Source organism: Coregonus lavaretus (assembly GCF_964263955.1).
Source record: "Coregonus lavaretus genome assembly, contig: HAP1_SCAFFOLD_6226, whole genome shotgun sequence".
Lineage (NCBI taxonomy): Eukaryota > Metazoa > Chordata > Actinopteri > Salmoniformes > Salmonidae > Coregonus > Coregonus lavaretus.
The window spans coordinates 9,246-34,211 of NW_028161774.1; the positions used below are offsets into that span (position 1 = coordinate 9,246).

General features: G+C 43.1%; 2 protein-coding genes across 2 annotated transcripts; one reads left to right on the plus strand and one right to left on the minus strand.

Annotated features, from left to right (window-relative positions):
- Positions 1-3,781: 3,781 nt before the first annotated feature.
- Positions 3,782-8,517, plus strand: LOC311120093 (alpha-1A adrenergic receptor-like; the record flags this gene model as incomplete). The annotated part of the gene is made up of 2 exons (XM_084194707.1): positions 3,782-4,718; positions 7,967-8,517. 2 exons carry the CDS (start codon positions 3,782-3,784, stop codon positions 8,515-8,517), a joined length of 1,488 nt encoding a protein of 495 aa, XP_084050833.1.
- Positions 8,518-16,679: 8,162 nt separating this feature from the next.
- LOC311120092 (dihydropyrimidinase-related protein 2-like) lies at positions 16,680-24,797 on the minus strand (the record flags this gene model as incomplete). Its single annotated transcript, XM_084194706.1, has 11 exons — positions 16,680-16,771; positions 16,914-17,088; positions 17,594-17,773; positions 18,781-18,951; positions 19,222-19,363; positions 19,526-19,682; positions 19,840-19,960; positions 20,085-20,153; positions 23,465-23,545; positions 24,373-24,434; positions 24,633-24,797. Coding segments are annotated over 11 exons (1,415 nt in total), but the record flags the coding sequence as incomplete, so codon positions are not given.
- Positions 24,798-24,966: the final 169 nt, after the last annotated feature.

Here is a 24,966-nt window from a genome sequence, read left to right on the forward strand (position 1 = left end):
GGTAGTGGGTTCGAACCCCGCGACCACCCATACACTAAAAAATGTATGCACGCATGACTGTAAGTCGCTTTGGATAAAAGCGTCTGCTAAATGGCATATTATTTATATATTATTATGTATTTTCAGGTAGTGTCTAAGGGTAATTATTTAGAGATTGAGGTTGCCCCCTGGTCAGCACCAGCTGTCTAGCAGAGTTTGATATCCTGCTTCACAAAGAGTCACACTGTTTAGGACGTTAATCTCAGACAAGATATAGATTGCTGACATACTAGCAGGGGCGGACTGGGACAAGAATTCGGCTCTGGCATTTTATCCACACCAGCCCACATCACAGCGCACCACCAACTAAAACAAATACAATATGTAAAAACACCACTGGAGATACAACTCTGCTCTAGCCATTTTGTTTGCCTCCCTGTTGTGCTGTCTTCTGTCTCAGCATCTTCCCTGCTGTCACTCTGTACTTCTTCTTGTTCTCTGTCTGCCTGTCTGCTTAAGCCTTATATGTTATAAAAGCTAACATTTTACATTTACATTTTACATTTTAGTCATTTAGTAGACGCTCTTATCCAGAGCGACTTACAGTTAGTGAGTGCATACATTTATTTATGTATAATTTTTTTTCATTTTTAAATTCATACTGGCCCCCGTGGGAACGACTTAGGCTAAATTGCAAATTAGTGCCTGTTGTATGTGTTCCCCTGAATCAACACCTCACCTATGCATTATTAATATTACAGGGCTCCAGGCTAAAAAAATTCCCTGGTGTCACTGATGCCACTAACTTTTACAGTTGGTGGCATCAGCCCATGATTTGGTCGGACCCAAATCATGAATAATCATCTTATAAAGTAATTCATAGTGCTTTATTAAGAAGTATAATATTTAAACTACTGAGGTATTCAAGAAATAAGTTCCTGTTCAAGCAGGAATGCATGATTTAATGCATGATTTAAGTTATTTTGCCCAAGGATCAACCAAAAGCTAATTATACTGTAGATTAGTATAACATAGAAATTGCACAAAAATCTTAACAGACCACGGGCCGCCGGCAGTCTCACCTATTTCAATGTTTTATATTTATATATAAAAAATATTTGTGTGTGTTAAATTTGACCAGCCAACCCAACAAAAACTTGTTCAGCCCATCTGGCATTTGCCAGAATTGCCAGATGGCCTATCCGCCCTTGCTGGCATTTTAAACACAGACAGTGGCTCCTTTGTGTGGAGACATTTTTCTATAGCTCAATGCAGCCTGATCTCATAGACTAGACGTAACATAGGAAATGAAAATATGAGACACTCAAATAAGTAAGATATGTTACATTTGATTTGGTTACATAAGATAGATGGTTACTTAAAGGGGAATTTCACCCTTGGGGAATCTGGACTTCATGTCTGAGGCATTTCTAGGACAGTGAGATGTGTTTCACAGATAATTGTCCAGGAGGAAGGCAGGTCTTCGCGCGCTGAACGATACACCCTATGACGGCTTCCGGTTGCGAGTTCGAATCTCATCACGGACAACAAAGGTTGTGAGTTCGAATCTCATCACGGACAACTTTAGCAATTTAGCTAATTAGCAACTTTTCAACTGCTTACTACTTTTTAGCTACTTTGCAACTTCTTAGCATGTTACCCTTCCCCTAACCCTAATGTTAACCTTTTTAGCTAACCATAAACCTAACCTTAACCCTTTAACCTAACTCCTAAACTTAACCTTAACCCAGCTAACATTAGCCAGCTAGCTAACCTGGATGTATGTAAAGAACAATGCAAAATGCTCTGAGACCGGGTTGCTCAGTGCTATCTTCTAATCTTACTATAGCACAAGAGAGTTCAGCAATATGTGACAGCCTTATGAAATGTATTGGAAATTCACAAGAAATGAGAACTGAAGAAATGTTGCGACTGTGAGCAATGAACAGAACACAACTAGATGTTTTAGTGGTCTTTGGTTGAAGTGGTGCCCTGAAGTCACTGAAGGAACAAGGTTGAATTTCTCTAGTGAGTAGAGATTACATTGAATGATCTTTAGTGTCTGTGGGTCTTGGGTTAATCAATCATCTTTACTGTACATCAACTGTCTGTGAATGTTTAGCTGTTTTAACTCCAGTTCTTTAAAATATACTGTACCGTATATGTAAGGGTACATTGTTGATACACCAATAGTGTGTATTGCTCTATAGACTGCTTCATGATCATGACAGTCATCCTCATATTGAGTCATACTGAGTCATACTCACACCTAGAGGTAGGCTAGGTCTCCCATACGTATGGTCATGTAATCATCCATCTAAGGCACAGCCAACTTTAGATCCCCAGTTAGTGTTTCTTATCTCATATCAAACTCTCTGGGCATCAAAACGAAAGTCCAACAGCTCAAAGACAAATGACAATACTCATTCCAAAATAGTGAACCTGGCATAATAACCCTTCTCTTTGCTTGTCTTTGATCCCGCTGGACCATTTGACCGGCATTGCATTGCGATGTCTCTATCACTAGCGCTTTTCCTGCTACACCAACATTTATCTCATCCAATGACATGCGAAATCTCCAACACGTACACCCAGAGTGATATTGAGTGGAATTATCAGTCCGCTGCCCCTCAGAACTGTAATGCACTGCCCTCTGTGCAGTTCAATCCCTGGCTTGTCATCTAGCTGCTGAGTAACTGTAACGAGCTGTGTGTTACAGAGACCAGCACATGTTGCTGCCTGATTTATGACCCAGGTGAAAATGTGCTTTTGTTTTATATATCTATTTATTTTCTTAACCTCTACGCTTTGATGGTTTCTCTCATAACTTATGTATTGACTACCAATGATTCTGTGTCAGTGGAGCTGGTGTTTGAAATTAATGGTTATATGCATCAGGACGCGAATCGACAGACATATTTCAGTAATGTTATTTGGATGAAAAGTAAATAGAAAATGCTGTGTTTCTTGAAGCGGAACCTCTGTTTACTCTGGCAGCATTGTAATAATGTTTGAAGTGAGGAAATCTTTACAGAGAACCTCTCTCTTGAGGAAGAAGATATTTGGCAGTCTAATGCATATTTACAGCACAGCCATCATCTTCTTCTTCTTATTATTATTATTATTTTTTGTATTTTTTTGCTGTCTTGTGGTTTTATTTAGGATTATTATAAAAATGTTGAATATCCTTTTATGTAATGGATGCCTGGCATATGGTTGTACTATGATGAATGCTTACTCAGTCTCAAGCTTATTCAGTCTTATTTGCAACAGTGACTACATTTAGCTTCTGCCATTCTGTAAAACAGGGATGGAGCCTTTTTTTACTTTTTTATTAACCACTCTCTTTCTACTGTGTTTTTAGTGGGACTTCTGTTCAATGAAAACATCCCTCCAGCAAGTTTCTATCATGCCATCTCAGTCCCATCGTGAAAGAGACACCATAAACAAATTGGATCTTGACTTTATGACCCAGAAAGCCCTGCAGCCAAACTCCAAAGACAGATGGTGCAACAAGCATTGGCAGTGCTGAAGATTCACTATCCTGACCTGTCAGTGTTTTTAATGTTACTGCCAAAGACATTTGTGCAGGCATTGGCAAGGGCTCATGCCTCCTAGCATCAAAGATCTGTGATTGACGAGGTACCAACTTCTCCAGTCTTGAGTCACATGAAGGGGAGATACAAATGGTGGACTCCCAACTCCTGTGCTGAAGTTTACATGGCTGAATTCTGATTTAACAAAACATGACAGTCAATCCCAAAGACATTCAACTAGTGAATGAACTGTAAACAAACCCAAAATGGTTCCCTCAGATGAAAACATCACGATCCCTGTGTCAGAAAGCTGTCCCAACGGCAGCTCCTCCTCCTCCTCCGCTGAGGTGGATATCACTAAGGCGGTGACCCTGGGCCTGGTGCTGGGGGTGTTTGTCATCTTCGGGGTTCTCGGTAACATCCTGGTCATCCTGTCTGTGGTGTGCCACCACCACCTACGCTCCGTCACACACTACTTCATCGCCAACCTTGCGGCGGCAGACCTGCTCCTGAGCTCCACCGTGCTGCCGTTCTCTGCCACCTCGGAGGTCCTGGGCCGCTGGGTGTTTGGCCGGCCTTTCTGCAGTGCTTGGGCCGCCCTGGATGTTCTCTGCTGCACTGCCTCTATCCTCAGCCTGTGTGTCATCTCTGTTGACCGCTACCTAGCCGTCAGCTACCCACTGCACTACCCTGCCATGGCCACTGGGCGGCACGGCCTGGTCGCAGTGGCAGCTCTCTGGGGCCTCTCGGCAGCCATATCCGTAGGTCCACTCTTCGGCTGGAAGGAGCCCGACCCAGAGGACGAGACTGAGTGCCGGATCACAGAGGAACCGGGTTATGCTATTTTCTCTGCCCTGGGGTCGTTCTATGTGCCACTGGCTGTCATCCTGGCCATGTACTGCAGGGTGTATGTGGTGGCCAAGCGGAAGACTCGGGACCTGAGGGAGGGCAGGAAGAGGGAGGGGGGGATGGACACGGAGGGAGAGGGAGTGACACTGAGGATCCATCGGGGAAATGCCCCTGCTAAGCCAGAGGGGCAGGAGGAGGAGGGAGAGAAGGGCATCATGAGGCGGAGACGCACTACGTTCGCCCTCATGCGCTTGCTGAAGTTCTCCCGGGAGAAGAAGGCAGCCAAGACTCTTGGCATTGTGGTTGGCTGCTTCATTCTCTGCTGGCTGCCCTTCTTCCTGGTTATGCCCATCGGTGGGTATCCCACAATGCCTTTCCTTGCTCTCCCTATATGCTACTGCATGCCTTTGTTTTGAATTGCATGGAAATGAAAAAGAGAATGCGATATGAAAATGAAAGCAGACTCATAGACGTTTAATATGACAAAACTTAAGTCTAAACAACTGTTAAATAAAAATATCATAGGGAGTAACATAGGGCTGGGAATTGCCAAGGACCTCACGATACGATACTTTCACGATACTAAGGTGCCGATACGATGTATTGCGATTCGATACTACGATTTTAAACAATTCGATGGTCCGAACATATTGCTCACCATGGCTGCTGCAGAGGGACAAGAGAGAGTCATGAGAAAACAACAAGTTTTGATCAGTCATGGACATGTTGGCTTCCCATTTAAAAATAATATGGATAAGAAGCTAGAGAAGAAGAAATACCAGAGATTTGAAACTGATATGTAATGGAAAATCAAGTCTGAAATTTCAAAGTGAAAATTACAAACTTCAGAAGCCTTTTTAAACTTCAAATACACTACAAGTTTTAAGTGTCCTGCATTGCAGGACAGTTCTCCTGCAACAGGGAGATCAAATTATGATCCTGCATCTGTACAGCCGACTAGTGATAGCTAGCGTTAACTACCTACATCTTATTTTTTTTGTAGATACTTGGAGTCATAGAATCAATATAATATCGTAAAAAATAATCTTGTGATACTCTACTGTATAGATTTTTCCCCCCATCACTAGAATAACATCACTGAATTAATTTGCATTTTTCTCAAGAAAATAATCTCTTAAACTGATTTCCCATAGCAGCATATAAAGCCCCCCTTACTGGATAGAGAGTGATTGCCAATGCCTGACTCACAATGTGTCATTTTCTTGTCAGGGAAGCTTCCCTTCCAAATCTCTGAAAAATCAACCCCACCACTCTCAATGGAAAAGCACAAAATGGAATGGATATGAATGTTTTGGAGACTGAAAGAGTGGGAATAAGCCACAGGACCTATTTTCTGCATATTTCCTGTTACAGTGCACCAAAAACAATGTTAGGAGCCGTAAACAAATGCAACCCTCTATTCTAGAAATTCAGCTACAAAATCACTGCTGTTAGCATGGCTATGGGATGAGTCACTTATAACAATAGTTCAGTGATTTGAAAGATAAGAGGAGCTATACACTGAGTGAACAAAACATTAAGAACTCTTTCCATGATGTAGACTGACCAGGTGAATCCAGGTGAAAGCTATGATCCCTTATTGATGTCACTTGTTAAATCCACTTCAATCAGTGTAGATGGGCAGGAGGATTTTGAAGCCTTCAGACAATTGAGACATGGATTGTGTTTGTGTGCCATTCAGAGGGTGAATGGGCAAGACAAAATATTTAAGTGCCTTTGAACGGGGTATGGTAGTAGGTGCCAGATGCACGGTTTGTGTCAAGAACTGCAATGATGCTGGGTTTTTCACGCTCAACAGTTTCCACAGAAAGGTCCACCACCCAAAGGACATCCAGCCAACTTGACACAACTGTGGGAAGCATTGGAGTCAACATGGGCCAGCATCCCTGTGGAACGCTTTCAACACCTTGTAGAGTCCATGCCCTGACGAATTGAGGCTGTTCTGAGGGCAACAAAAGAAAGTGTTTTGTACACATGATGATAGATGTACAGTCAAACCCAACGTTGCCTCAAAGCTGTCATCATTTACATTTTAGTCATTTAGCAGACGCTCTTACCCAGAGCGACTTACAGTTAGTGAATACATATTTTTTTTATACTGGCCCCCCGTGGGAATCGAACCCACAACCCTGGCGTTGCAAACGCCATGCTCTATCAACTGAGCTACATCCCTGCCGGCCATTCCCTCCCCTACCCTGGGCCAATTGTGCGCCGCCCATGAATCTCCCGGTTGCGACAGAGCCTGGATTCGAACCAGGATCTAGTGGCACAGTTAGCACTGCGATGCAGTGCCTTAGACCACTGCGCCACTCAGGAGTTACATCAACATCGTTAATACCACCACAAGCCTGTGAGAATGTGATTAATGAAATACCGTATAATGGCTACACAGACTTTAATATCCTTGATTAAGGATCCGACAGATCTGTAATTCAAGATGATATGGAGATTGGGGTTGAACTCATTTACTGTAAATTAACAGATTATCAAAAGGCCTGCTGATGGCCTGGTTCTGAATATAGCTCCTTTGGTCTTGGGAAGTGTAGCTGAATCCATTCAGATACTGTGCACCTCTAATCCTACTTTAGAATTCAATTTCTTGATGGAAATTCTATTATTATTGATTTATTTGTGTTTTATTGTATACATAACAACAGAGTCTACGACCCTGGTCACCCCTCTTGAACGCTCCATATACTTGTGTGTTTTCTTTAGTGGTACATCAGGAATTCAATTACTGCCATGGAGAAGCAGAGCAAATGAAATACCAGTGCTGAACCGAATAGGGTTATACTTCAGGGAAGAAATGAAATGAACAAAAACACTATTCATTATTTTATTCCAAAGCCATTGTAAACAACAACCATAAAAGGCATGATGTTGTGCGCAGTAAGCCAGCGCCCAACAATCACCCTTCATCTTTCCAAGGCAGCAAAGTATTACATGAGTCATGCATTTCAATATAAACAGACCTTCAGACCTGGGAGCACATTATTCAATGTCAAAGCTAATGCCCCTGAGACTCTCAGACTATAGGAATGAAAGAGTTGAATGTTTTAGACCTTTAGTGACAAAGCTCTTCAGATAGAGAGATGAAAGCTGTCATCAAGGCAAAGGGTGGCTATTTGAAGAATCTCAAATATCAAATATATTTTGATTTGTTTAACACTTCTTTGGTTACTACATGATTCCATATGTGTGATTTCATAGATTTGATGTCTTCACTATTATTCTACAATGTAAAAAATTGTCAAAATAAAGAAAAACCCTGAGTTTGAGTAGGTGAGTAGGTGAGTCCAAACTTTTGACTGGTAGTGTATGTTGGCCTTACATACGTCTTATCAGATAACCTAGAATGTGTAAGTACACAGTGAACACCAGCATGTCTGGAATTGAAACTATGGTGAAATGGTGGGGGTTAATGTGTGAGCTACCTATGCTCATCCTATTGCTGTTATTCAATACAGATAAGGGTCAATAGGACATGCAAATGATTCATGATTCATATAGACATTGTAAACTACTGTACTTGCTTTAGTGACAGATCTGTCTTTGTGTTTGTGTGTGTGTTCTTTCCACAGGCTCCATATTCCCATCATACAGGCCATCTGACACCATCTTTAAGATCACCTTCTGGCTGGGCTACCTCAACAGCTGTATCAACCCCATCATCTATCCCTGCTTCAGCCAGGAGTTCAAAAGGGCCTTCCTCAATGTTCTGCATGGACATTGCCTCAGACAAGGGGGAAGGAGCTCCAAGTCTCTGGGGTTTGCTCCTTCCTATTGTCCCAGTCCTGGTCCATCGTCTCTTATTAGATCCCAGGCTCCCCACTCCTCCTCCAGCTCCTCCACACCCTCCACCCAGCCACGCCAAGTCCCCTCCCCAGCCTCTCATGCCTCCTCCTCTGGCTGCTGGAGGACCTTCTCTTGCTCCTCTTCCTCGGTGGGGGTGCCAGGCCATACCCAAAGTGCCCGGGTCCACAGTAAAAGCCTGCTGAAGGCGTGGTGTTTTGCAGCAGGGGAGAACCCATCCCAACAGGGTGCTGCTTGCCTGAGCCCCTCAGCCCCTGGTGCTACATGTCAAACGAAAGTCCATTGCCTCTCCCTGGGAGCAAGAGGGGAGGCTGTCTGACTGGGAACACTACATTTACATTTTAGTCATTTAGCAGACGCTCTTATCCAGAGCGACTTACAGTTAGTGAGTGCATACATTTTCATACTTTTTCATACTGGCCCCCCGTGGGAATCGAACCTACAACCCTGGCGTTGCAAGCGCCATGCTCTACCAACTGAGCTACACGGGGCCCTAAACACTAAAGGCTTCTGGGTAATTAAAATTCCCCCAAGTTCTGGGAAAAGATGTGCCACTTATTGGCATGAAGTTAAGACATCTCTCTAGACCTGCTGGAGTCACTCAGTCCAGCTATTGACATAAGGCTGATGTGTCTTCATGTTTTGGGAAATGGGAGAGAGTACACCTATTGAAGAAGATACTGTAACACGCCTGGAGGTAGAGATGTACTGTACTGAATGTGCTGCACTGTAGATTGAAGTACAGTATGAATCAAAAGGATACACAGTGTCAGTACAGAAACTGAATGAAGAGTACTGAGTCAGTAAAGAGACCAGGGTTGGGGAGCAGCTGGTTACATGCAATCAGTTACATGCAATCTGATTACAAAAAACTGTAACTTTAATCAATTACGTTACCAGCTAAAATATTGTAATCAGATGACAGATACTTTAGAAAAACTAGATTACTTCTTGGATTACTTTTAAATTCAGAAAGGCTGTTTGCAAAAAAATACATTATGACATCTTTCTGTTTTCTCAAATCAAAAATCAAATCAAATGTTATTTGTCACATGCGCCGAATACAACCTTACAGTGAAATTCTTACTCCCAAGCCCTTAACCAACAATGCAGTTTTAAGAAAAATAAGAGTTAAGAAAATATTTACTAAATAAACTAAAGTAAAAAAATTAAAGAGTAACAATAAAATAACAATAACGAGGCTATATACAGGGGCTACCGGTACCGAGTCAATGTGTGGGGGTACAGGTTAGTCGAGGTAATTGAGGTAATATGTACATAGGGGTAAAGTGACTATGCATAGATTATAAACAGCGAGTAGCAGCAGCTTTTTTTTAAAAGGGGGGGGGGGGGGGGGGGGGTCAATGCAAATAGTCCAGGTAGCCATTTGATTAGCTGTTCAGCAGTCTTATGGCTTGGGAGTAGAAGCTGTTAAGAAGCCTTTTGGACCTAGACTTGGCACTCCGGTACCGCTTGCCGTGCGGTAGCAGAGAGAACAGTCTATGACTAGGGTGGCTGGAGTCTTTGGCAATTTTTAGGGCCTTCCTCTGACATTCAATTCAGCATTGACAAAAGGTGCAAGTTTAAGTTTGTTCCAAGTGAGCGAGTCTGACCACAAGTCAGAGACCACTATGATGACACACCAAATGTGTTTGATGGATCCTCTTTGTCTTCTTCTAATGACTCTTAAGGGGAAAGTAATCAGATTACGTTACTGATTACAATTTTGGACAGGTAACTAGTAACTGTAATGGATTACATTTAGAAAGTAACCTACCTAACCCAGACAGAGACTGAATGAAAACGTGCTTCAGGTCACTGAAGATGATTATTTGAGGAAGATCTCCATACATAGGTTTAACATACAGTTCATACTGCAACTTTTTTATTTGGACAATATTTATGACAAGCTTACAATCTGACTTGTGCAGTTCTCACGGTACATTGTACTGAAAAATGTAACGCTTGCTCGGCTCTTACTATGTAAAGTAGCTACTGTGCTGCTGGTGTGTATGCTTGTGTCTTGTGACAGTGGTCTCTTTCTTTACCTACTCAAATAGCAGAAGAACATGTCCATCAAACACATGCACAGCTAGATACTCCGACACACTAGGCCCAGAGAATGAGCCAAATACCTGCTATGCATTGTAGGATGTTTCAGTTCAATGATCAGTGAAGATAAAGTTTGTAAGCGTCTGTGTAACCCATTGAAATCTTAAATGCAATGAAATTGTGTAAAATACAGAAAATATTTCAATGCTAAATATTCTGCACCAATCCTCTATGAAAAATACACATGTCAGATGTTGTTTTGCCTGTGTGATGAATAATTATAATAATGTATGAATGGCCTTTTTCAGCTCTTAGTCAGCCCTCAATATATACTGAGTATTCCAAACATTAGGAACACCTTCCTAATATTGAGTTGCATCCCCCCCTCCTCTTTTGTCCTCAGAACAGCCTCAATTCGTCGGGGCATGGACTCTACAAGGTGTCGAAAGCATTCCTCAGGGATGCTGGCCCATGTTGACTCCAATGCTTCCCACAGTTGTGTCAAGTTGGCTGGATGTCCTTTGGGTGGTGGACCATTCTTGATACACACGGGAAACTGTTGAGCATGAAAAACCCAGCAGCATTGCAGTTCTTGACACAAACTAGTGTGCCTGGCACCTACTACCATACCCCGTTCAAAGGCACTTAAATATTTTATCTTGCCAATTCACCCTCTGAATGGCACACATACACAATCCATGTCTCAATTGTCTCAAGGCTTGAAAATATTTGTTTAACCTGTCTCCTCCCCTTCATCTACACTGATGGAAGTGGGTTTAACAAGTGACATCAATAAGGGATCATAGCTTTCACCTGGATTCACCTTGTCAGTCTATGTCATGGAAAGAGCAGGTGTTCTTAATGTTTTGTACGCTCAGTTTATTTAATATGTTATGACTTCAAATATCCATATAGCCACTTGTTAGACACCAAAATACAGGGAGGTTCCAACTCATTGTCCATTAATCCATTCGGTCCAATAATAAACAACTTGAGATATTTCTTGATTGCAATGGTCATAGCATTCGTTAATACTCACACAGTCCGGTTGTTTGTCACACAATTCCAGGGTTGGTTACTGAAGGAGAGATTTTAATTCAGATAACAGATTCTAAAGTGATATGGAAAAGGTAAACTCATGAAATGATACCAAACAAAACAACACAATAGGACGACAACACCTTGACAGGTATTTTACTCCTCTAAACAGACTAGGGGACATACTGCCATCTTGTGTCTTGAGAGTGTACTTGCGCTCATAGGACTGAGCAGACCTTTTTTCCTGTGGGGATTTCATGAGTACAGTACATGAGCTGAAAAAGTAGAGAGGCACCATTGATGTCTGTATCTTTGCAAGAGGCCCATTGAAGAGTATTGACCATTCAGTAATGTTTCTGTATGTACTGTAATTTACAGTGGAATTGTTTGACCGATTTTGATGTTTAGCCTTACTATTCATATTCATATATAATATTCATATTTATGGTCTTTCCTACTCAAAGGTTTTAATATTCTTGTTAATATTGGGGGCGCAGTAACCTTAATACACAGGGCACTATCAGGCTAGACTTAAACACTACACACAAATCAAATGTTTCTGTGAAAAATGATCAGTGGCCATGTGATGTGCTATTACCAAGGGTGAGCAGTGGAGGGAGGGAACCCATTCTACCTCCTAAGGTCAGCACACAACATTCACAATCATAAAAAAAGCCAGAGGCTGAGTGTTATGATGAGTTTCTGGTATCGAGAGGTTCAGGATGCAAGAGAGTATGGGATACAGAGGGAGATTTGATTCGGTCATTATTTAATTCAGTACTGGATTCAATGACAGGCGGTACGGACGTAGCCTCCTGCCATCTGAACGACTTCCATACAAAATCTCTCAGTTTATATAATGCTCTCCCGATCTACTTCTGTCCAACATCTGCCAACCATCATTGACTGTCACTTATCTACCACAATAGCATCCCCATACTTGGTATTGTGTCACCCTAGCCAGGCCATTCCATCACATACACCTTCTAAGATTAGCTCAAGTGGCCCCCAATCGATCTTGGCACGCAGACCTTCTGTCCCTCACCAGTGACCTCTATAACACATGGCGTGTCCTTGTCCTCTCTCCCTCACATACATCTTATGAGTTTTACATACATGAATGAATCTTGTATCACAAGTCATTATAACACTGAGTTTTGTTTTTTAAATCTTTATTTTTGTTGGTTATTGTTTTTTACATCACCATCCATGGGATTTGACACTTTCCATAGAGAGCAAGCATCCTCAAAACCCCACAGCCATCAAGACAAACAATCACATAGTTTCACTTTCACAATCGGAGGGGGTTAGGTAGAGGTGGGAGGACAGGGGTGTGGGGTGGGATTTTAACAGCATTATCAACCTCAAACCTAAAGCTCTCAATCTGCCTTTCGCTTACATCACATATTAGCGTGGCATAGAAAAACATTCAAACTGACAGAGCAAGAAGGAATGTGTGTGTCTGTGTGTGTGCTTGCATGTGTGTGTCTATAGCCCCGTTTATACCTGGAGCTAACATGGGTCCTTTGTCCTGATCTTGTCTACATTCTGATTGTGCCCATATTTCCAGAAATGTGTCTACACATGGTATTAAAATTAGTCTATTATCCGTCCACTGTGTCTGCATTGTGACAAGATTTCCTGGTCCCTTACTTTATGCAAATTATTCCACAGCTATTCTTTCAAAATAATATGTATTTATTTATTGTACAACACATATTGATGTAGTCAGTCAATGCTGCCAACTGTCAATTATTTAAATGGTTTCTCTGACTAGATCGGTCTACACTTAAGATATCCAGACACAATGCGTGTCGAACTACCTCCGGAGGTGGGCAGGATGATCTGATCACAATGTGTCTTTTGATTGTCTACACCTGTCAAAAAATATAGGCACAATCTGAATGTGGACAAGATCAGGACAAAGGACGTAAGTTAGAACCAGGTATAAACGGGGCTTGTGTGTCTACAGTATATGGAGGGGACACGATGGCAGCACCAGCGTTGACAGCTAGTTTATAATATCTGAGTCAATGCTTTAGGCATGGGTTCTCCACCACAGCGACATACAGCGTTGGGTGATTGGTAGATATCTGTGGCCTTGTAGAGGAGCTCTGTGTAATTGCTGTGATGTGAAGCTTTTCAAGGGCCCACGAATCCTGGGTCAGCAGAGGTATGTGGATCCCACCCAACTAACCAAAAGCTTATATACAAACGGTGACACACCAAAACAGTGTGATTCTGCAGCAACAGTTCATTTAAAAAAAGCGGGGTAGGGTAGAAAATGTGTGTGTGGAGGGAGTTCTATATTGTGCATGGCTTCCATACAGCTAGTCTGCCACGGACACCATGTTATTCTAATAGCACAAGGTCCGGAGGGGTTGCTATGGGCAAATTCCGATCTGACAAGCGTTGCCATGACAAACAAAAAGCAGGGCCTAGGGTGACTCAAGGGCCTCGTAGTCAAGGCAACAGAGGGCAACAATGGAAGAGCCAGAGAGAGAGCAAGAGAGAGGAAGAGCGGGGTAGAAACAAGCAAACATACTTTTAGTCTCAGGAGGACTCATGTGCTCCTGGCTGCCAAATCTTATTTGTGCTTTGGCAGACCCCTTGCTCCACCCTCCAGTCTATGGGAATAGAGGTATGAATCATCTTAACCCTGCGTCACCCTCCGTTTGAGAGATATTCATTCCAACACCAAGCAAGCAAATGGGAGACTCATGCTGAAAAGATACCAATACACTGGGCCAGGGTTTTCAATAGGATCGAGAAGAACAACTGGAGAATCAAAAATCTTAAATATTGTTAGTCATCATAGTAAAATAATGACAAAAAGAATCACGATAATAATCAAAATCAGAATAATGATGACCACAATATCTCAATGAGAATGATAAAAAAGTGAAGAGGCAAAGAGAGACTGAAGAGAGTTTTTGCTCAGCCATGTAGCCTACTCTTCACATGTGAGGACGGAGACTTGACCTAGCCCTAATCTCACGTGCCAGACAGTACAGTTTTTTCGTGGTATATGCATATGCTGAGATATAGTCATCTGGCTGCGTTAGATAATCCCAACCCTGACTGGAGTGGCCTGAACCCTTTCACCTGAGTGATTGAACACTAACAAGCAGACCTCCCCCCTCCCATCTCATTCCCTGTAGGCGGTCACACTGAAGTGTCAAACTTTCATTTCCCTGCTATGGATTCCTTAAACACAGATACCATTACTACCCTGAAAGAGACTCTACCTTCTAAGGGCTTCCTACGAGACCTTAACACGGCCAGGAAAACCAAGGGTCCAAGCCACAGCACAGTGCTGGAAGGACATACAGACACCACTTGTTCTGTGAGTGCATGCGTGCGAGTGTGTGTGTCTGTAACAGTGTGAGTGAGTGTGTTGCTCTGTGTTGAGTCATGGAGAGGAAAAGGCGAACACTGCAGAACAGCGACTTTTAGGCCAAGATCTCGCCGACATGCGAGTGAAGGTAGAAAAACAGCTGGCGGACTGCTTTGCCTTAATGAAAACCAGACCATGCAAAACGAAGGACCATTACCATCACTCCAGGTCTGAGACCAAAGGAGTGGTGCACTGGGACCTGTGTGTGTGTGTGTCCCATCCCTTACACATTAACACTGCACACTAGTTAGAAATACATTACTCCATGTCTACTTTCAAGCTCAAATTAATCGTGTTCAGCCTTAGGCCACTACTTACAGAATGACACTAAATAGCAATAACAACAGTTAAAAACTACAACATTAGAACATTTTCATATTAAGTAAGCATTGTTGTTTTTAAAGGAGCACTACGAGTGGAATACGAAATAACAAAATCTGGCACCTTTATATCGGTTAACACCGGCTATTTTACATTTTTATCTTACATACATCCTTCTCTTACCATAATAAGAATAATACAAAATCGAACTATCAGTACAACTTCTGTGGGTTCAGGCACATAAAGAGTTGAAAAGGAAAAGGGGGAGTGGATGAATAGAGAAGTGGAGGCAGGGAGCAGAGAGACATTCAGTCTTCTAAATGCACTGGTTGGTACTGGAACATGCTAGAACAGGAGGGATGCTGCCTGCAACACTGTCAATTAAATGGTGTATGGATCTCAAAGATCCCATTACAGTGATAAATCACAATGCTCTTTAGGCGAGGTATATGGGCACATACTGTACTATAGCTTAGCTGAGTATGAGTGTGGCACCATCTTGCTAAGAGGGTGAGTTGAATGAGGCTATGAGAAATTGGGCATTCCCTAGTATTCTTACCAGAATCTTCCTTCCTTCCCTGCCACCCGGTTACACTCCTCCCAACATCCTACATTTGAGTCACATCTCCTCTCATGGGCTGTTAAGTTCCATGATGGCCTCTCCTTGGGAGACGTAATACAGTGCTCTATTCACTGCCCGCCAAATCTCCTTCTCCTACTCTACTGGACTTTCCTGGCTCACAAGCAGCTTCCAAATATGGACCATGTTTTCTTCATTACATCTAGTCCTTGACACAAAGCTACTGGTGGGATGACATAAGATGAGCACCAGTGAGAAGTTCCTTTAAGGTTTTCAACAGTGGTTCAGCTTACTACTAATCTCACGCATCATCCCGAGGACAAGGAGAGCATACTACCAACTTTAAACAATAACAATGGACTGGCAACAAGTCAATAAATTGTGTTGATCGTAGCCAGTGATGTACTGATCTTAACAGTGTGGGGGATGAAAATCACACTGGAGGGCAAGGCTGTATAAACAGTAGAGAACTAACACAAACCAGAGAAAAGTAAAAATATCAATATTGAGGAAGGCATAAGCGACTTATCTCCTCCATTTTTGTTCACTACATAATGTTAGCGCAACTAATCTGATGTACAACATGTTCCCCATGTGTCGCCATACTTCATTTACCATACATTCAAAATGAAAAAAGAGGGACGGAAACAGAATGGACTTCCTCTATGCAAATGCTACAAGCACTGTCTTGACCTTCTCGCCGTGTTAAAACTGCTCAGTCTAGTCTCACTTGACCCCTCTATTAGAACATGAAAATCAAAAACTAAACTAAATTATACATGGCAGGTAGAAAGTACAGCATAAAACACTAAATAATACAGTCAAAAGTGCTCAAATAAGGACTGTTGTTTTCTTCTCTTTTTTTTCTTCAAAATCTTTTTTATAGGCGTCTCCTTTATAGAGGGGTGTCGGGGGAGAGAGAGTGGGGGATAGATGTAGGGGGGAGAGAGAGTGAGGGAGAGATGTAGGGAGCAGCAGATGGGGGAGAGAGGTTGAGGAGGGGAGACTTGGTTTGGCTTCTGGTGGAATGGCCCCTAGTCCCTGATGCCCCTCCCCTCAAGCCCTCATTTCCCCTGGTGGCCAATGGGAGGGGTTAACCCAGGTTGGTGATGTTGGCCCTGCCACCGGGTGGCGCCACAATGCGCTGGGTGTTACGCCGAGGAAGGTTGTCATCAACTTGAGCACCTACAAGTACAGGAGGAGGAAGTCAATATCACTGTATTATGACACTTTCATTGTTATGAAAATGTATCATCAAAACTATGATAGATATAATGTCAGATATCTCTAGTGAATGGATCCATGGATCCACCCCAGTGCTTCTCACCAGATAGGCTGAACCCTGACTGGTGCAGGTTGCGGACAGGCTGGGCGCCGGCTGCTGCCTGCTTGGCTGGAGAGGTCTTGGCAGAGGAGGCAGGAGTCATAGATTTGGGTGTGACTGACACCTCACAGACAGGCCCGTCATAGAGACCCCGGGGAACACCCCTTAGCTCAGCCAGCTGGAGAACAGGGAGGAGGCAGACTCAAGAGTCAAGATCAAACAACCCAAACCTACTGCAGGGTTGAACCCCAAAATAATCCCATGACTGAAACTTTAGTCAATCTCAGATCGATTGTCTGCAGGGCCAAGTTAACCTCCCCTTTCATGTAAAAAGCTTTTAGGGAAAGAGGATCATTTTGTACATTAAACTGCGAGTTTGACCAGCTCCAGTCCTTTTCAATTTGATATATATTTTTTAAATAAAATATTGATTAAAAAATCAATAATAACAACAACAAAATCCATATGATGGAAATCCGTCGCAGTGACTGAGAACTTTTACCCCTGCTCCCGATAGTGGAATGCAACATCTAACTTGTCAGCAAATACCCTCATCTTATCATGAGTCAACAACTTAACATAACACAGGGTTTTTGAAAAGGAAATCCACTCCCTTGGAAATAAAACACATCAATGCAAAAGACAGCAGACCACAATGATACAGTTCCATAACGGTGCCTTACCCTGCTGCGGGCCTTTATCCTCTTGTAGACATAGTCACAGAAGGGCTTCCGGCCCACGAAGCGGCCACACCCCTCGGTGGTGTGGAGGTTCCCCTCCTCCAGGACGATCTTACCCTGGCTGATCACTACCAGGGGCGCGCCACGCACCTCCACACCCTCAAAGATGTTGTACTCCACATTCTGGAAGAGTGACGGGGGAGAGAGGAGGAGAGGCAGAATGTAGTACAATAGATTATTTTTCGATCAGACCAATATGCCCATATATCAGCCTCTTATGATTTGTGTGAGTTGACTGGTGTTTAGTACTACTGTGGTGGACCGCCATCCTTCTCCATCCTGTGCCAGTAGAGCAGTTGTTTTATAGTGGGCCAACGTTCAAATCATTAAGTCCCCTATGGGTTTTTCTAAGGTTAGATAAATGACAATTGAAAACCCCTCCAGAGATAGCATCATCGATGTGGTGGTGAGATCTGAGTCTCTCCAGACCACAGACCATTGATTTAGCCAGGCAACAAGGAGCAGAGTTACCAGGCACTTACAGGGATGGTGTGTGCAGTAGAGAGCAGTGTGAAGTGTGACCACCTTCCTAAATGCTACTGGCTGATTAGGGCTGAGGTCATGGCAATTTAGTGGGCTCCATAGGGATTAGAAAAAGTATGAGGTCACCCGGAGGCAGGACCTCCCAACACACACACACACAATGTCTTTCTGAATTACCAATTTTCCCCATGTACATTAGTCCATTTCCTGACCAAATGGAAAGAAAGAAACCAAAGAACACGGAGAGCTAGAGCGATTAGATTGCAAAAGCACACACACACACACTGTGATTTGCCTGCTAACAATCAGAAATGACATGTTCCAGTACTCTGGCAGAGTTTGGGGATGACATCACTCCTCTGAATCACCATAAGGCCCACGCCCTAGAGCTGGGGAACCCAACCAATCATATGTGGTCAGGAGTCAGATGACCATAAAAATACAAGTATGGTAATTTCATAGAACCATTGCAATTTAACCTATCAAGTTCACTTGAATGTTCAAAGTATAACAATTTAATTTTGGACAGTTTCCCAAAGATGAATCTGTGGTGTAATACCACGTGTAATACCATATGGCTGGATATACAGTAGATTGTGCCTTTCTGATGGTATAGTATTTGTGCTTAGTGTGAGTATGTGACTGACCGAGTTGTGGCTCTTGGCTGAGATGATCTTGGTGACGTCTGGGTCCCAGAGTACCAGGTCAGCGTCAGAGCCCACAGCGATGCGGCCCTTACGGGGGTACAGGTTGAAGATCTTAGCAGCGTTGGTGCTGGTGACCGCCACAAACTGGTTCTCATCCATTTTACCTGTCACCTGAATGAGCCAGGGGAACACAGAGAATTGGGCAGTTAACTTTGGGAGAAAATCACATTTTTGTGGTTATAGATGAGTGTGTGTATGCAATTGTTGTGTGAATGTGCAAATTCAAACAATGCATACAAATTCTACACATGATGTACACTGTACGTTCTACTGTATATACTATGTACTGTATATGAGTATACTGTATGTAATATATATATATATATATATATATATATATATATATATATATATATATATATATATCATGTAGTCTCTCACCACACACTTGTCCCAGATGAGGGACATTCTCTCCTCAGTGCCGTTGGTACCCTCAGGGATGAGGGTGAAGTCATCTTTCCCAACAGCGCGCTGGGCAGTGTTGAAGGTACAGTGGGCACTGCCAGTCACCTGCAGGTCCCCACTGGAGAGGAGGGCACAGGACAAGAGATGAGACTGTGCCACTTGGGCTCAGAGTGGGATGATTGTCCTACTTTATATTGTTACCATGATAACAGTTTACACCATATGAATATTTGTCCATATGGTCCAATCCAGTGTAATGGTATGGAGTTAGTGCTCTCACCAGGAGAGCAGGGAGTTGAGATAGTCGGGTGTGGTCGGGTCTGGGCTAAGGGGCGGGGACGTGATGAAGGCGGCAGCCTTGGCCCAGTTCTTGCTCCAATAGTGTGAGCCGTCTGTACCCAGGCTGGCAGTGATTGGCTCCCCGTACACCACCGTGCCTGCAAGGCCAATCAGAAACATGATGTGATTACAAATGTAAATGCTGTTATTGACATAATATGGTGCCTCTCCCTTCTTTTGGCTCACACATGTGCATCTTCCCTTCATCTTTCTGTATGTTTGTACCCTAGCAACAGCCTATCAACAGTCTCTCACCCTTCTTCCTGGCCTGAGCGATGACATCAGCAGCACTCTTGCTCATCACCTTAGTGACGTAGAGGGGACAGTTGGTCTGATTGGCTACTATCACAGAACGGTTGACAGCCTCTGCCTCCACCTGAAAGACACACCCAGGGTTCAGAGGTCAAGGTGACCATGCAAGGACGCATTTTGAAAACAGAAAGGGAAGATAAAAACAGAAATAGGTAAGAACTCTGAAGTCAAATGCTGATGCATTATACCTCTTCAGGATGGCTCAAGACGTGCCCCTCAGGTCCAGTGATGCCCTGCTCTAGGATTCGACGCTGCTCCTGAATGGACAGAACAGGCATGCTTTAAAAACATCCAGTGTTAGATAGTGTCGATAGGGTTTTGATAGTCCAGTAAATGGTGTATTGTTTCCTAGGCTTTGATGGTATACCGTATACTGGGGTATTTGGAAATAGCCATGGGAGGGTTTTTCAATACCGTTGAAAGACAGTCACGTGTTTGTTTGTAAATAACACAATGGGAGAAAGTGGGTGCAGGTGAGTCCAGCTGTATATTGACAGGGGTCGTGTTTTATATTGAAAGTCAACAGTGTTTTTTTGCTTCAATAGAGTGTTCAGGGACATACAACTATAGTTTTCCTTCACAGAAAATACATTAGTGCAACAAATTCGGTAGAAAATAGCTTCATTTTCATCAGATGACAACAGAAGTTCAACGCTATTTGGCTGGCAGCCACACAAGTAAATGAGCATACAATGAAAAAGCAAGTTCTTTTTTGCCGAAACGATGCATGGCCATCATATTTCTAATGTTATTCATAGAAAGAATGTAGCCAGCTACATTTGCTAATGTTTTGCTTAAAGTGAATTTTACCTGAGAAAAGTAGGCTGGCTACAGCGAGAAAAGTACCTGGGAAAAGTAGCTACACATCAATCAGCTCTGTCTCGTGATAAAATGCCTGTTTGTGAATTCTCATCTGAGTGGAGAAGTGCAACTGAAGCACATAATTAGTCTGATGCTGAGCAAAAATTACAATAAGAAGCATTTTAGATCTGCGTTTCCAAAACACAGCAAGATATTTCTTATGCGTTTTATATTTTCTTTCTGCGTGACAAATTCAGAATTCTGTGTTAACGCAACCCCTAAGTTTAACTTGCTAGTTATCTAAGTAAGTGGCTGAATTAATAAGGTGACGGGGCATCATATTGTGTTAGCTTTCTGCCATGTTTGAGAAGTCAAAGCCCTTTGGATTAGTTATCTGTACAGCTGCCAGTGCTATCTTGATTTCCTTGCATTTTTTCTCCTCTCCGTCTGCTCCTCCCCCCTCTTCTCTGAGCAGAGCAGGCTAGCCCGTTGCCCTAGCGACTCCAGTACTGTTCGTCCTTCAGACAAGCATGCATCAAAACTCGTTCACATTTGCTTGTAAATTACATTTGGTTGCTCCTACCTATATATACAGTGGGGAGAACAAGTATTTGATACACTGCCAATTTTGCAGGTTTTCCTACTTACAAAGCAGGTAGAGGTCTGTAATTTTTTATCATAGGTACACTTCAACTGTGAGAGACGGAATCTAAAACAAAAATTCAGAAAATCACATTGTATGATTTTTAAGTAATTAATTTGCATTTTATTGCATGACATAAGTATTTGATCACCTACCAACCAGTAAGAATTCCGGCTCTCACAGACCTGTTAGTTTTTCTTTAAGAAGCCCTCCTGTTCTCCACTCATTACCTGTATTAACTGCACCTGTTTGAACTCGTTACCTGTATTAAAGACACCTGTCCACACACTCAATCAAACAGACTCCAACCTCTCCACAATGGCCAAGACCAGAGAGCTGTGTAAGGACATCAGGGATAAAATTGTAGACCTGCACAAGGCTGGGATGGGCTACAGGACAATAGGCAAGCAGATTGGTGAGAAGGCAACAACTATTGGCGCAATTATTAGAAAATGGAAGAAGTTCAAGATGACGGTCAATCACCCTCGGTCTGGGAATCCATGCAAGATCTCACCTCGTGGGGCATCAATGATCATGAGGAAGGTGAGGGATCAGCCCAGAACTACACGGCAGGACCTGGTCAATGACCTGAAGAGAGCTGGGACCACAGTCTAAAAGAAAACCATTAGTAACACACTACGCCGTCATGGATTAAAATCCTGCAGCGCACGCAAGGTCCCCCTGCTCAAGCCAGCGCATGTCCAGGCCCGTCTGAAGTTTGCCAATGACCATCTGGATGATCCGGAGGAGGAATGGGAGAAGGTCATGTGGTCTGATGAGACAAAAATATAGCTTTTTGGTCTAAACACTCACCGTGTTTGGAGGAAGAAGAAGGATGAGTACAACCCCAAGAACACCATCCCAACCGTGAAGCATTGAGGTGGAAACATCATTCTTTGGGGATGCTTTTCTGCAAAGGGGACAGGACGACTGCACCGTATTGAGGGGAGGATAGATGGGGCCATGTATCGCGAGATCTTGGCCAACAACCTCCTTCCCTCAGTAAGAGCATTGAAGATGGGTCGTGGCTGGGTCTTCCAGCATGACAACGACCCGAAACACACAGCCAGGGCAACTAAGAAGTGGCTCCGTAAGAAGCATCTCAAGGTCCTGGAGTGGCCTAGCCAGTCTCCAGACCTGAACCCAATAGAAAATCTTTGGAGGGAGCTGAAGGTCTGTATTGCCCAGAGACAGCCCCGAAACCTGAAGGATCTGGAGAAGGTCTGTATGGAGGAGTGGGCCAAAATCCCTGCTGCAGTGTGTGCAAACCTGGTCAAGACCTACAGCAAACGTATGATCTCTGTAATTGCAAACAAAGGTTTCTGTACCAAATATTAAGTTCTGCTTTTCTGATGTATCAAATACTTATGTCATGCAATAAAATGCAAATTAATTACTTAAAAATCATACAATGTGATTTTCTGGATTTTTGTTTTAGATTCCGTCTCTCACAGTTGAAGTGTACCTATGATAAAAATTACAGACCTCTACATGCTTTGTAAGTAGGAAAACCTGCAAAATCGGCAGTGTATCAAATACTTGTTCTCCCCACTGTATATATATATTTATAAACTGGGTGGTTCGAGCCCTAAATTCTGATTGGCTGAAAGCTGTGGTATATACCACCGTATACCACGGGTATGACAAAACATTTATTTTTACTGCTCTAATTACGTTGGTAACCAGTTTATAATAGCAATAAGGCACCTCGGGGGATTGTGATATATGGCCAATATACCACGGCTAAGGGCTGTGTCCTAGCACTCTGCGTTGCGTCGTGCTTAAGATTAGCCCTTAGCCGTGGTATACTGGCCATATACCACACCCCTCTAGCCTTATTGCTTAAATATATAACTTTATGAGCTGGGTTGACTGTCTTTGCAATTCAGTTATTTTTGTTTGCGCTCGTTAGCATATTTAGCTAGCAGCCTCCATGGAAATTCATTATTACTTATGCTAATTTTGTTAACATTCTGGTAATAGATGCCCAATGGCCTTTTTTTAGTTTTTTGCCGCCCCCTTGTGTACTAAGCCGGTAATACCGTAAAGCCCGGGATGAGAGAAGGATGGTATGACGATATGAAAATCTGGATACCGCCCAACCCTATTAGCATCAGGTATTACCTCAGCCACAATGTCTCCGTTCTCAGCATGGACCTGAGCGATGGCCCCCAGATCCCGGATCACACTGAACACCTCATAGACCTACAGGAAATAACCATGTCAGCAGCGTCAGACAACCACAGATGGGTCATAGAACAGACACACATACAAGGTAAACTTGTAAAGTTAATTGAGCATCCTCTGATAGCTGAGCAAATTGAACGATAATGCCAATTTCACATAGGAATGCAAAACTCACACTGAAGGTCTCAAATACAACAGTGGTAGAGGAGAACCAGTTACTGATGTATGAGTGATGTATGAGTCTTGTAAGAGTCATCATTCCCCAGCAGCCAGAAATGCAATAAAGAGCTATCATAGGTTGCCGTGGGAGACCTGCACAAAATAGAGTGAAATGCTCTGGCCGAGCAGCCTCAATGCATTCCTCACACAGGTGCAAAGAGCAACGCGGGCTGTTTTCAAAGGAGCCTCCAGTCCACGATTAATCTGTTTTACCATGAGTCAGACACAAAGACTTGGACTGGTGCATTCATTCATCATCCCTTACTCCCTCTGGAGACACACACACAGACAATGACTGCCTCAACCTCCCCCACCCTCCCTCAACTCAGCCCTCAGCCCAGAGCAGAGCAGGCTATGCTGGGAGGGGAGGAAGAGTCAGACCTGGAGAGCTACAGTATATGATGTCATACAGTGCAATGTATTGAGTATTCAGTATGATTCTGCCCCATAACTTTAACAGTACAGTTAATGTGGTGCGAAAAGAGGTGAATTCCTTTCATACTTTTTTTTAAAGATTATTTTAACCATTCATGTTCTTTGTGGCGGTAGCGATCGCTGTGTGTTTCCTGTAAGACAAACAGAGAGCCAATTTAAAAAAAACTACTCTATGATAAAGTATGTCATACCTGAGAGTCAGTAAGCTGGAAAACATCCTTATAAGCCAGATAGACAAGGAAAGAGTTGACACCTGAGGAAAGAGAGCACGTGTCAAAAGAAGGCACATAGAGTTAGAGTGGGACGAGAAACAAAGAGAGGCGAAGAGACCAATAACATCTGAACATACATGTAGGAAATCTAACAACCATACATAAATAGAAAACATGAACACAACCAATCAAAATGTACTATATAACATAATGAGATGTTAATGTGGGTGTGTCTGTACCGTGGTCCTTGACAAGGGCCTCCATTTCCTCCTGGACTCCCTTGTGCCACTCAGTGATGTCTACATGTAAGGAGTAGTCACAGCAGGACTTGCTGTCCGCCCACTCACGCCACTGCTCAAAGGCAGACAGCAAACTGACCCCGGGTTCCGGAACCACGTGGTCAACTAGTGGACACACACACACACATACATACAATTATTTAGTAAATTGGTTCATTCTTATTGTTATGGTTGCTTTCAACTATGATATGCAGTAGCTCAGATTAAAAGCCTAGATCAGGGTCTTGCATCATGTTTCTTCCACTAGCCTGTACTGCACTGTGACCCAGCTGTA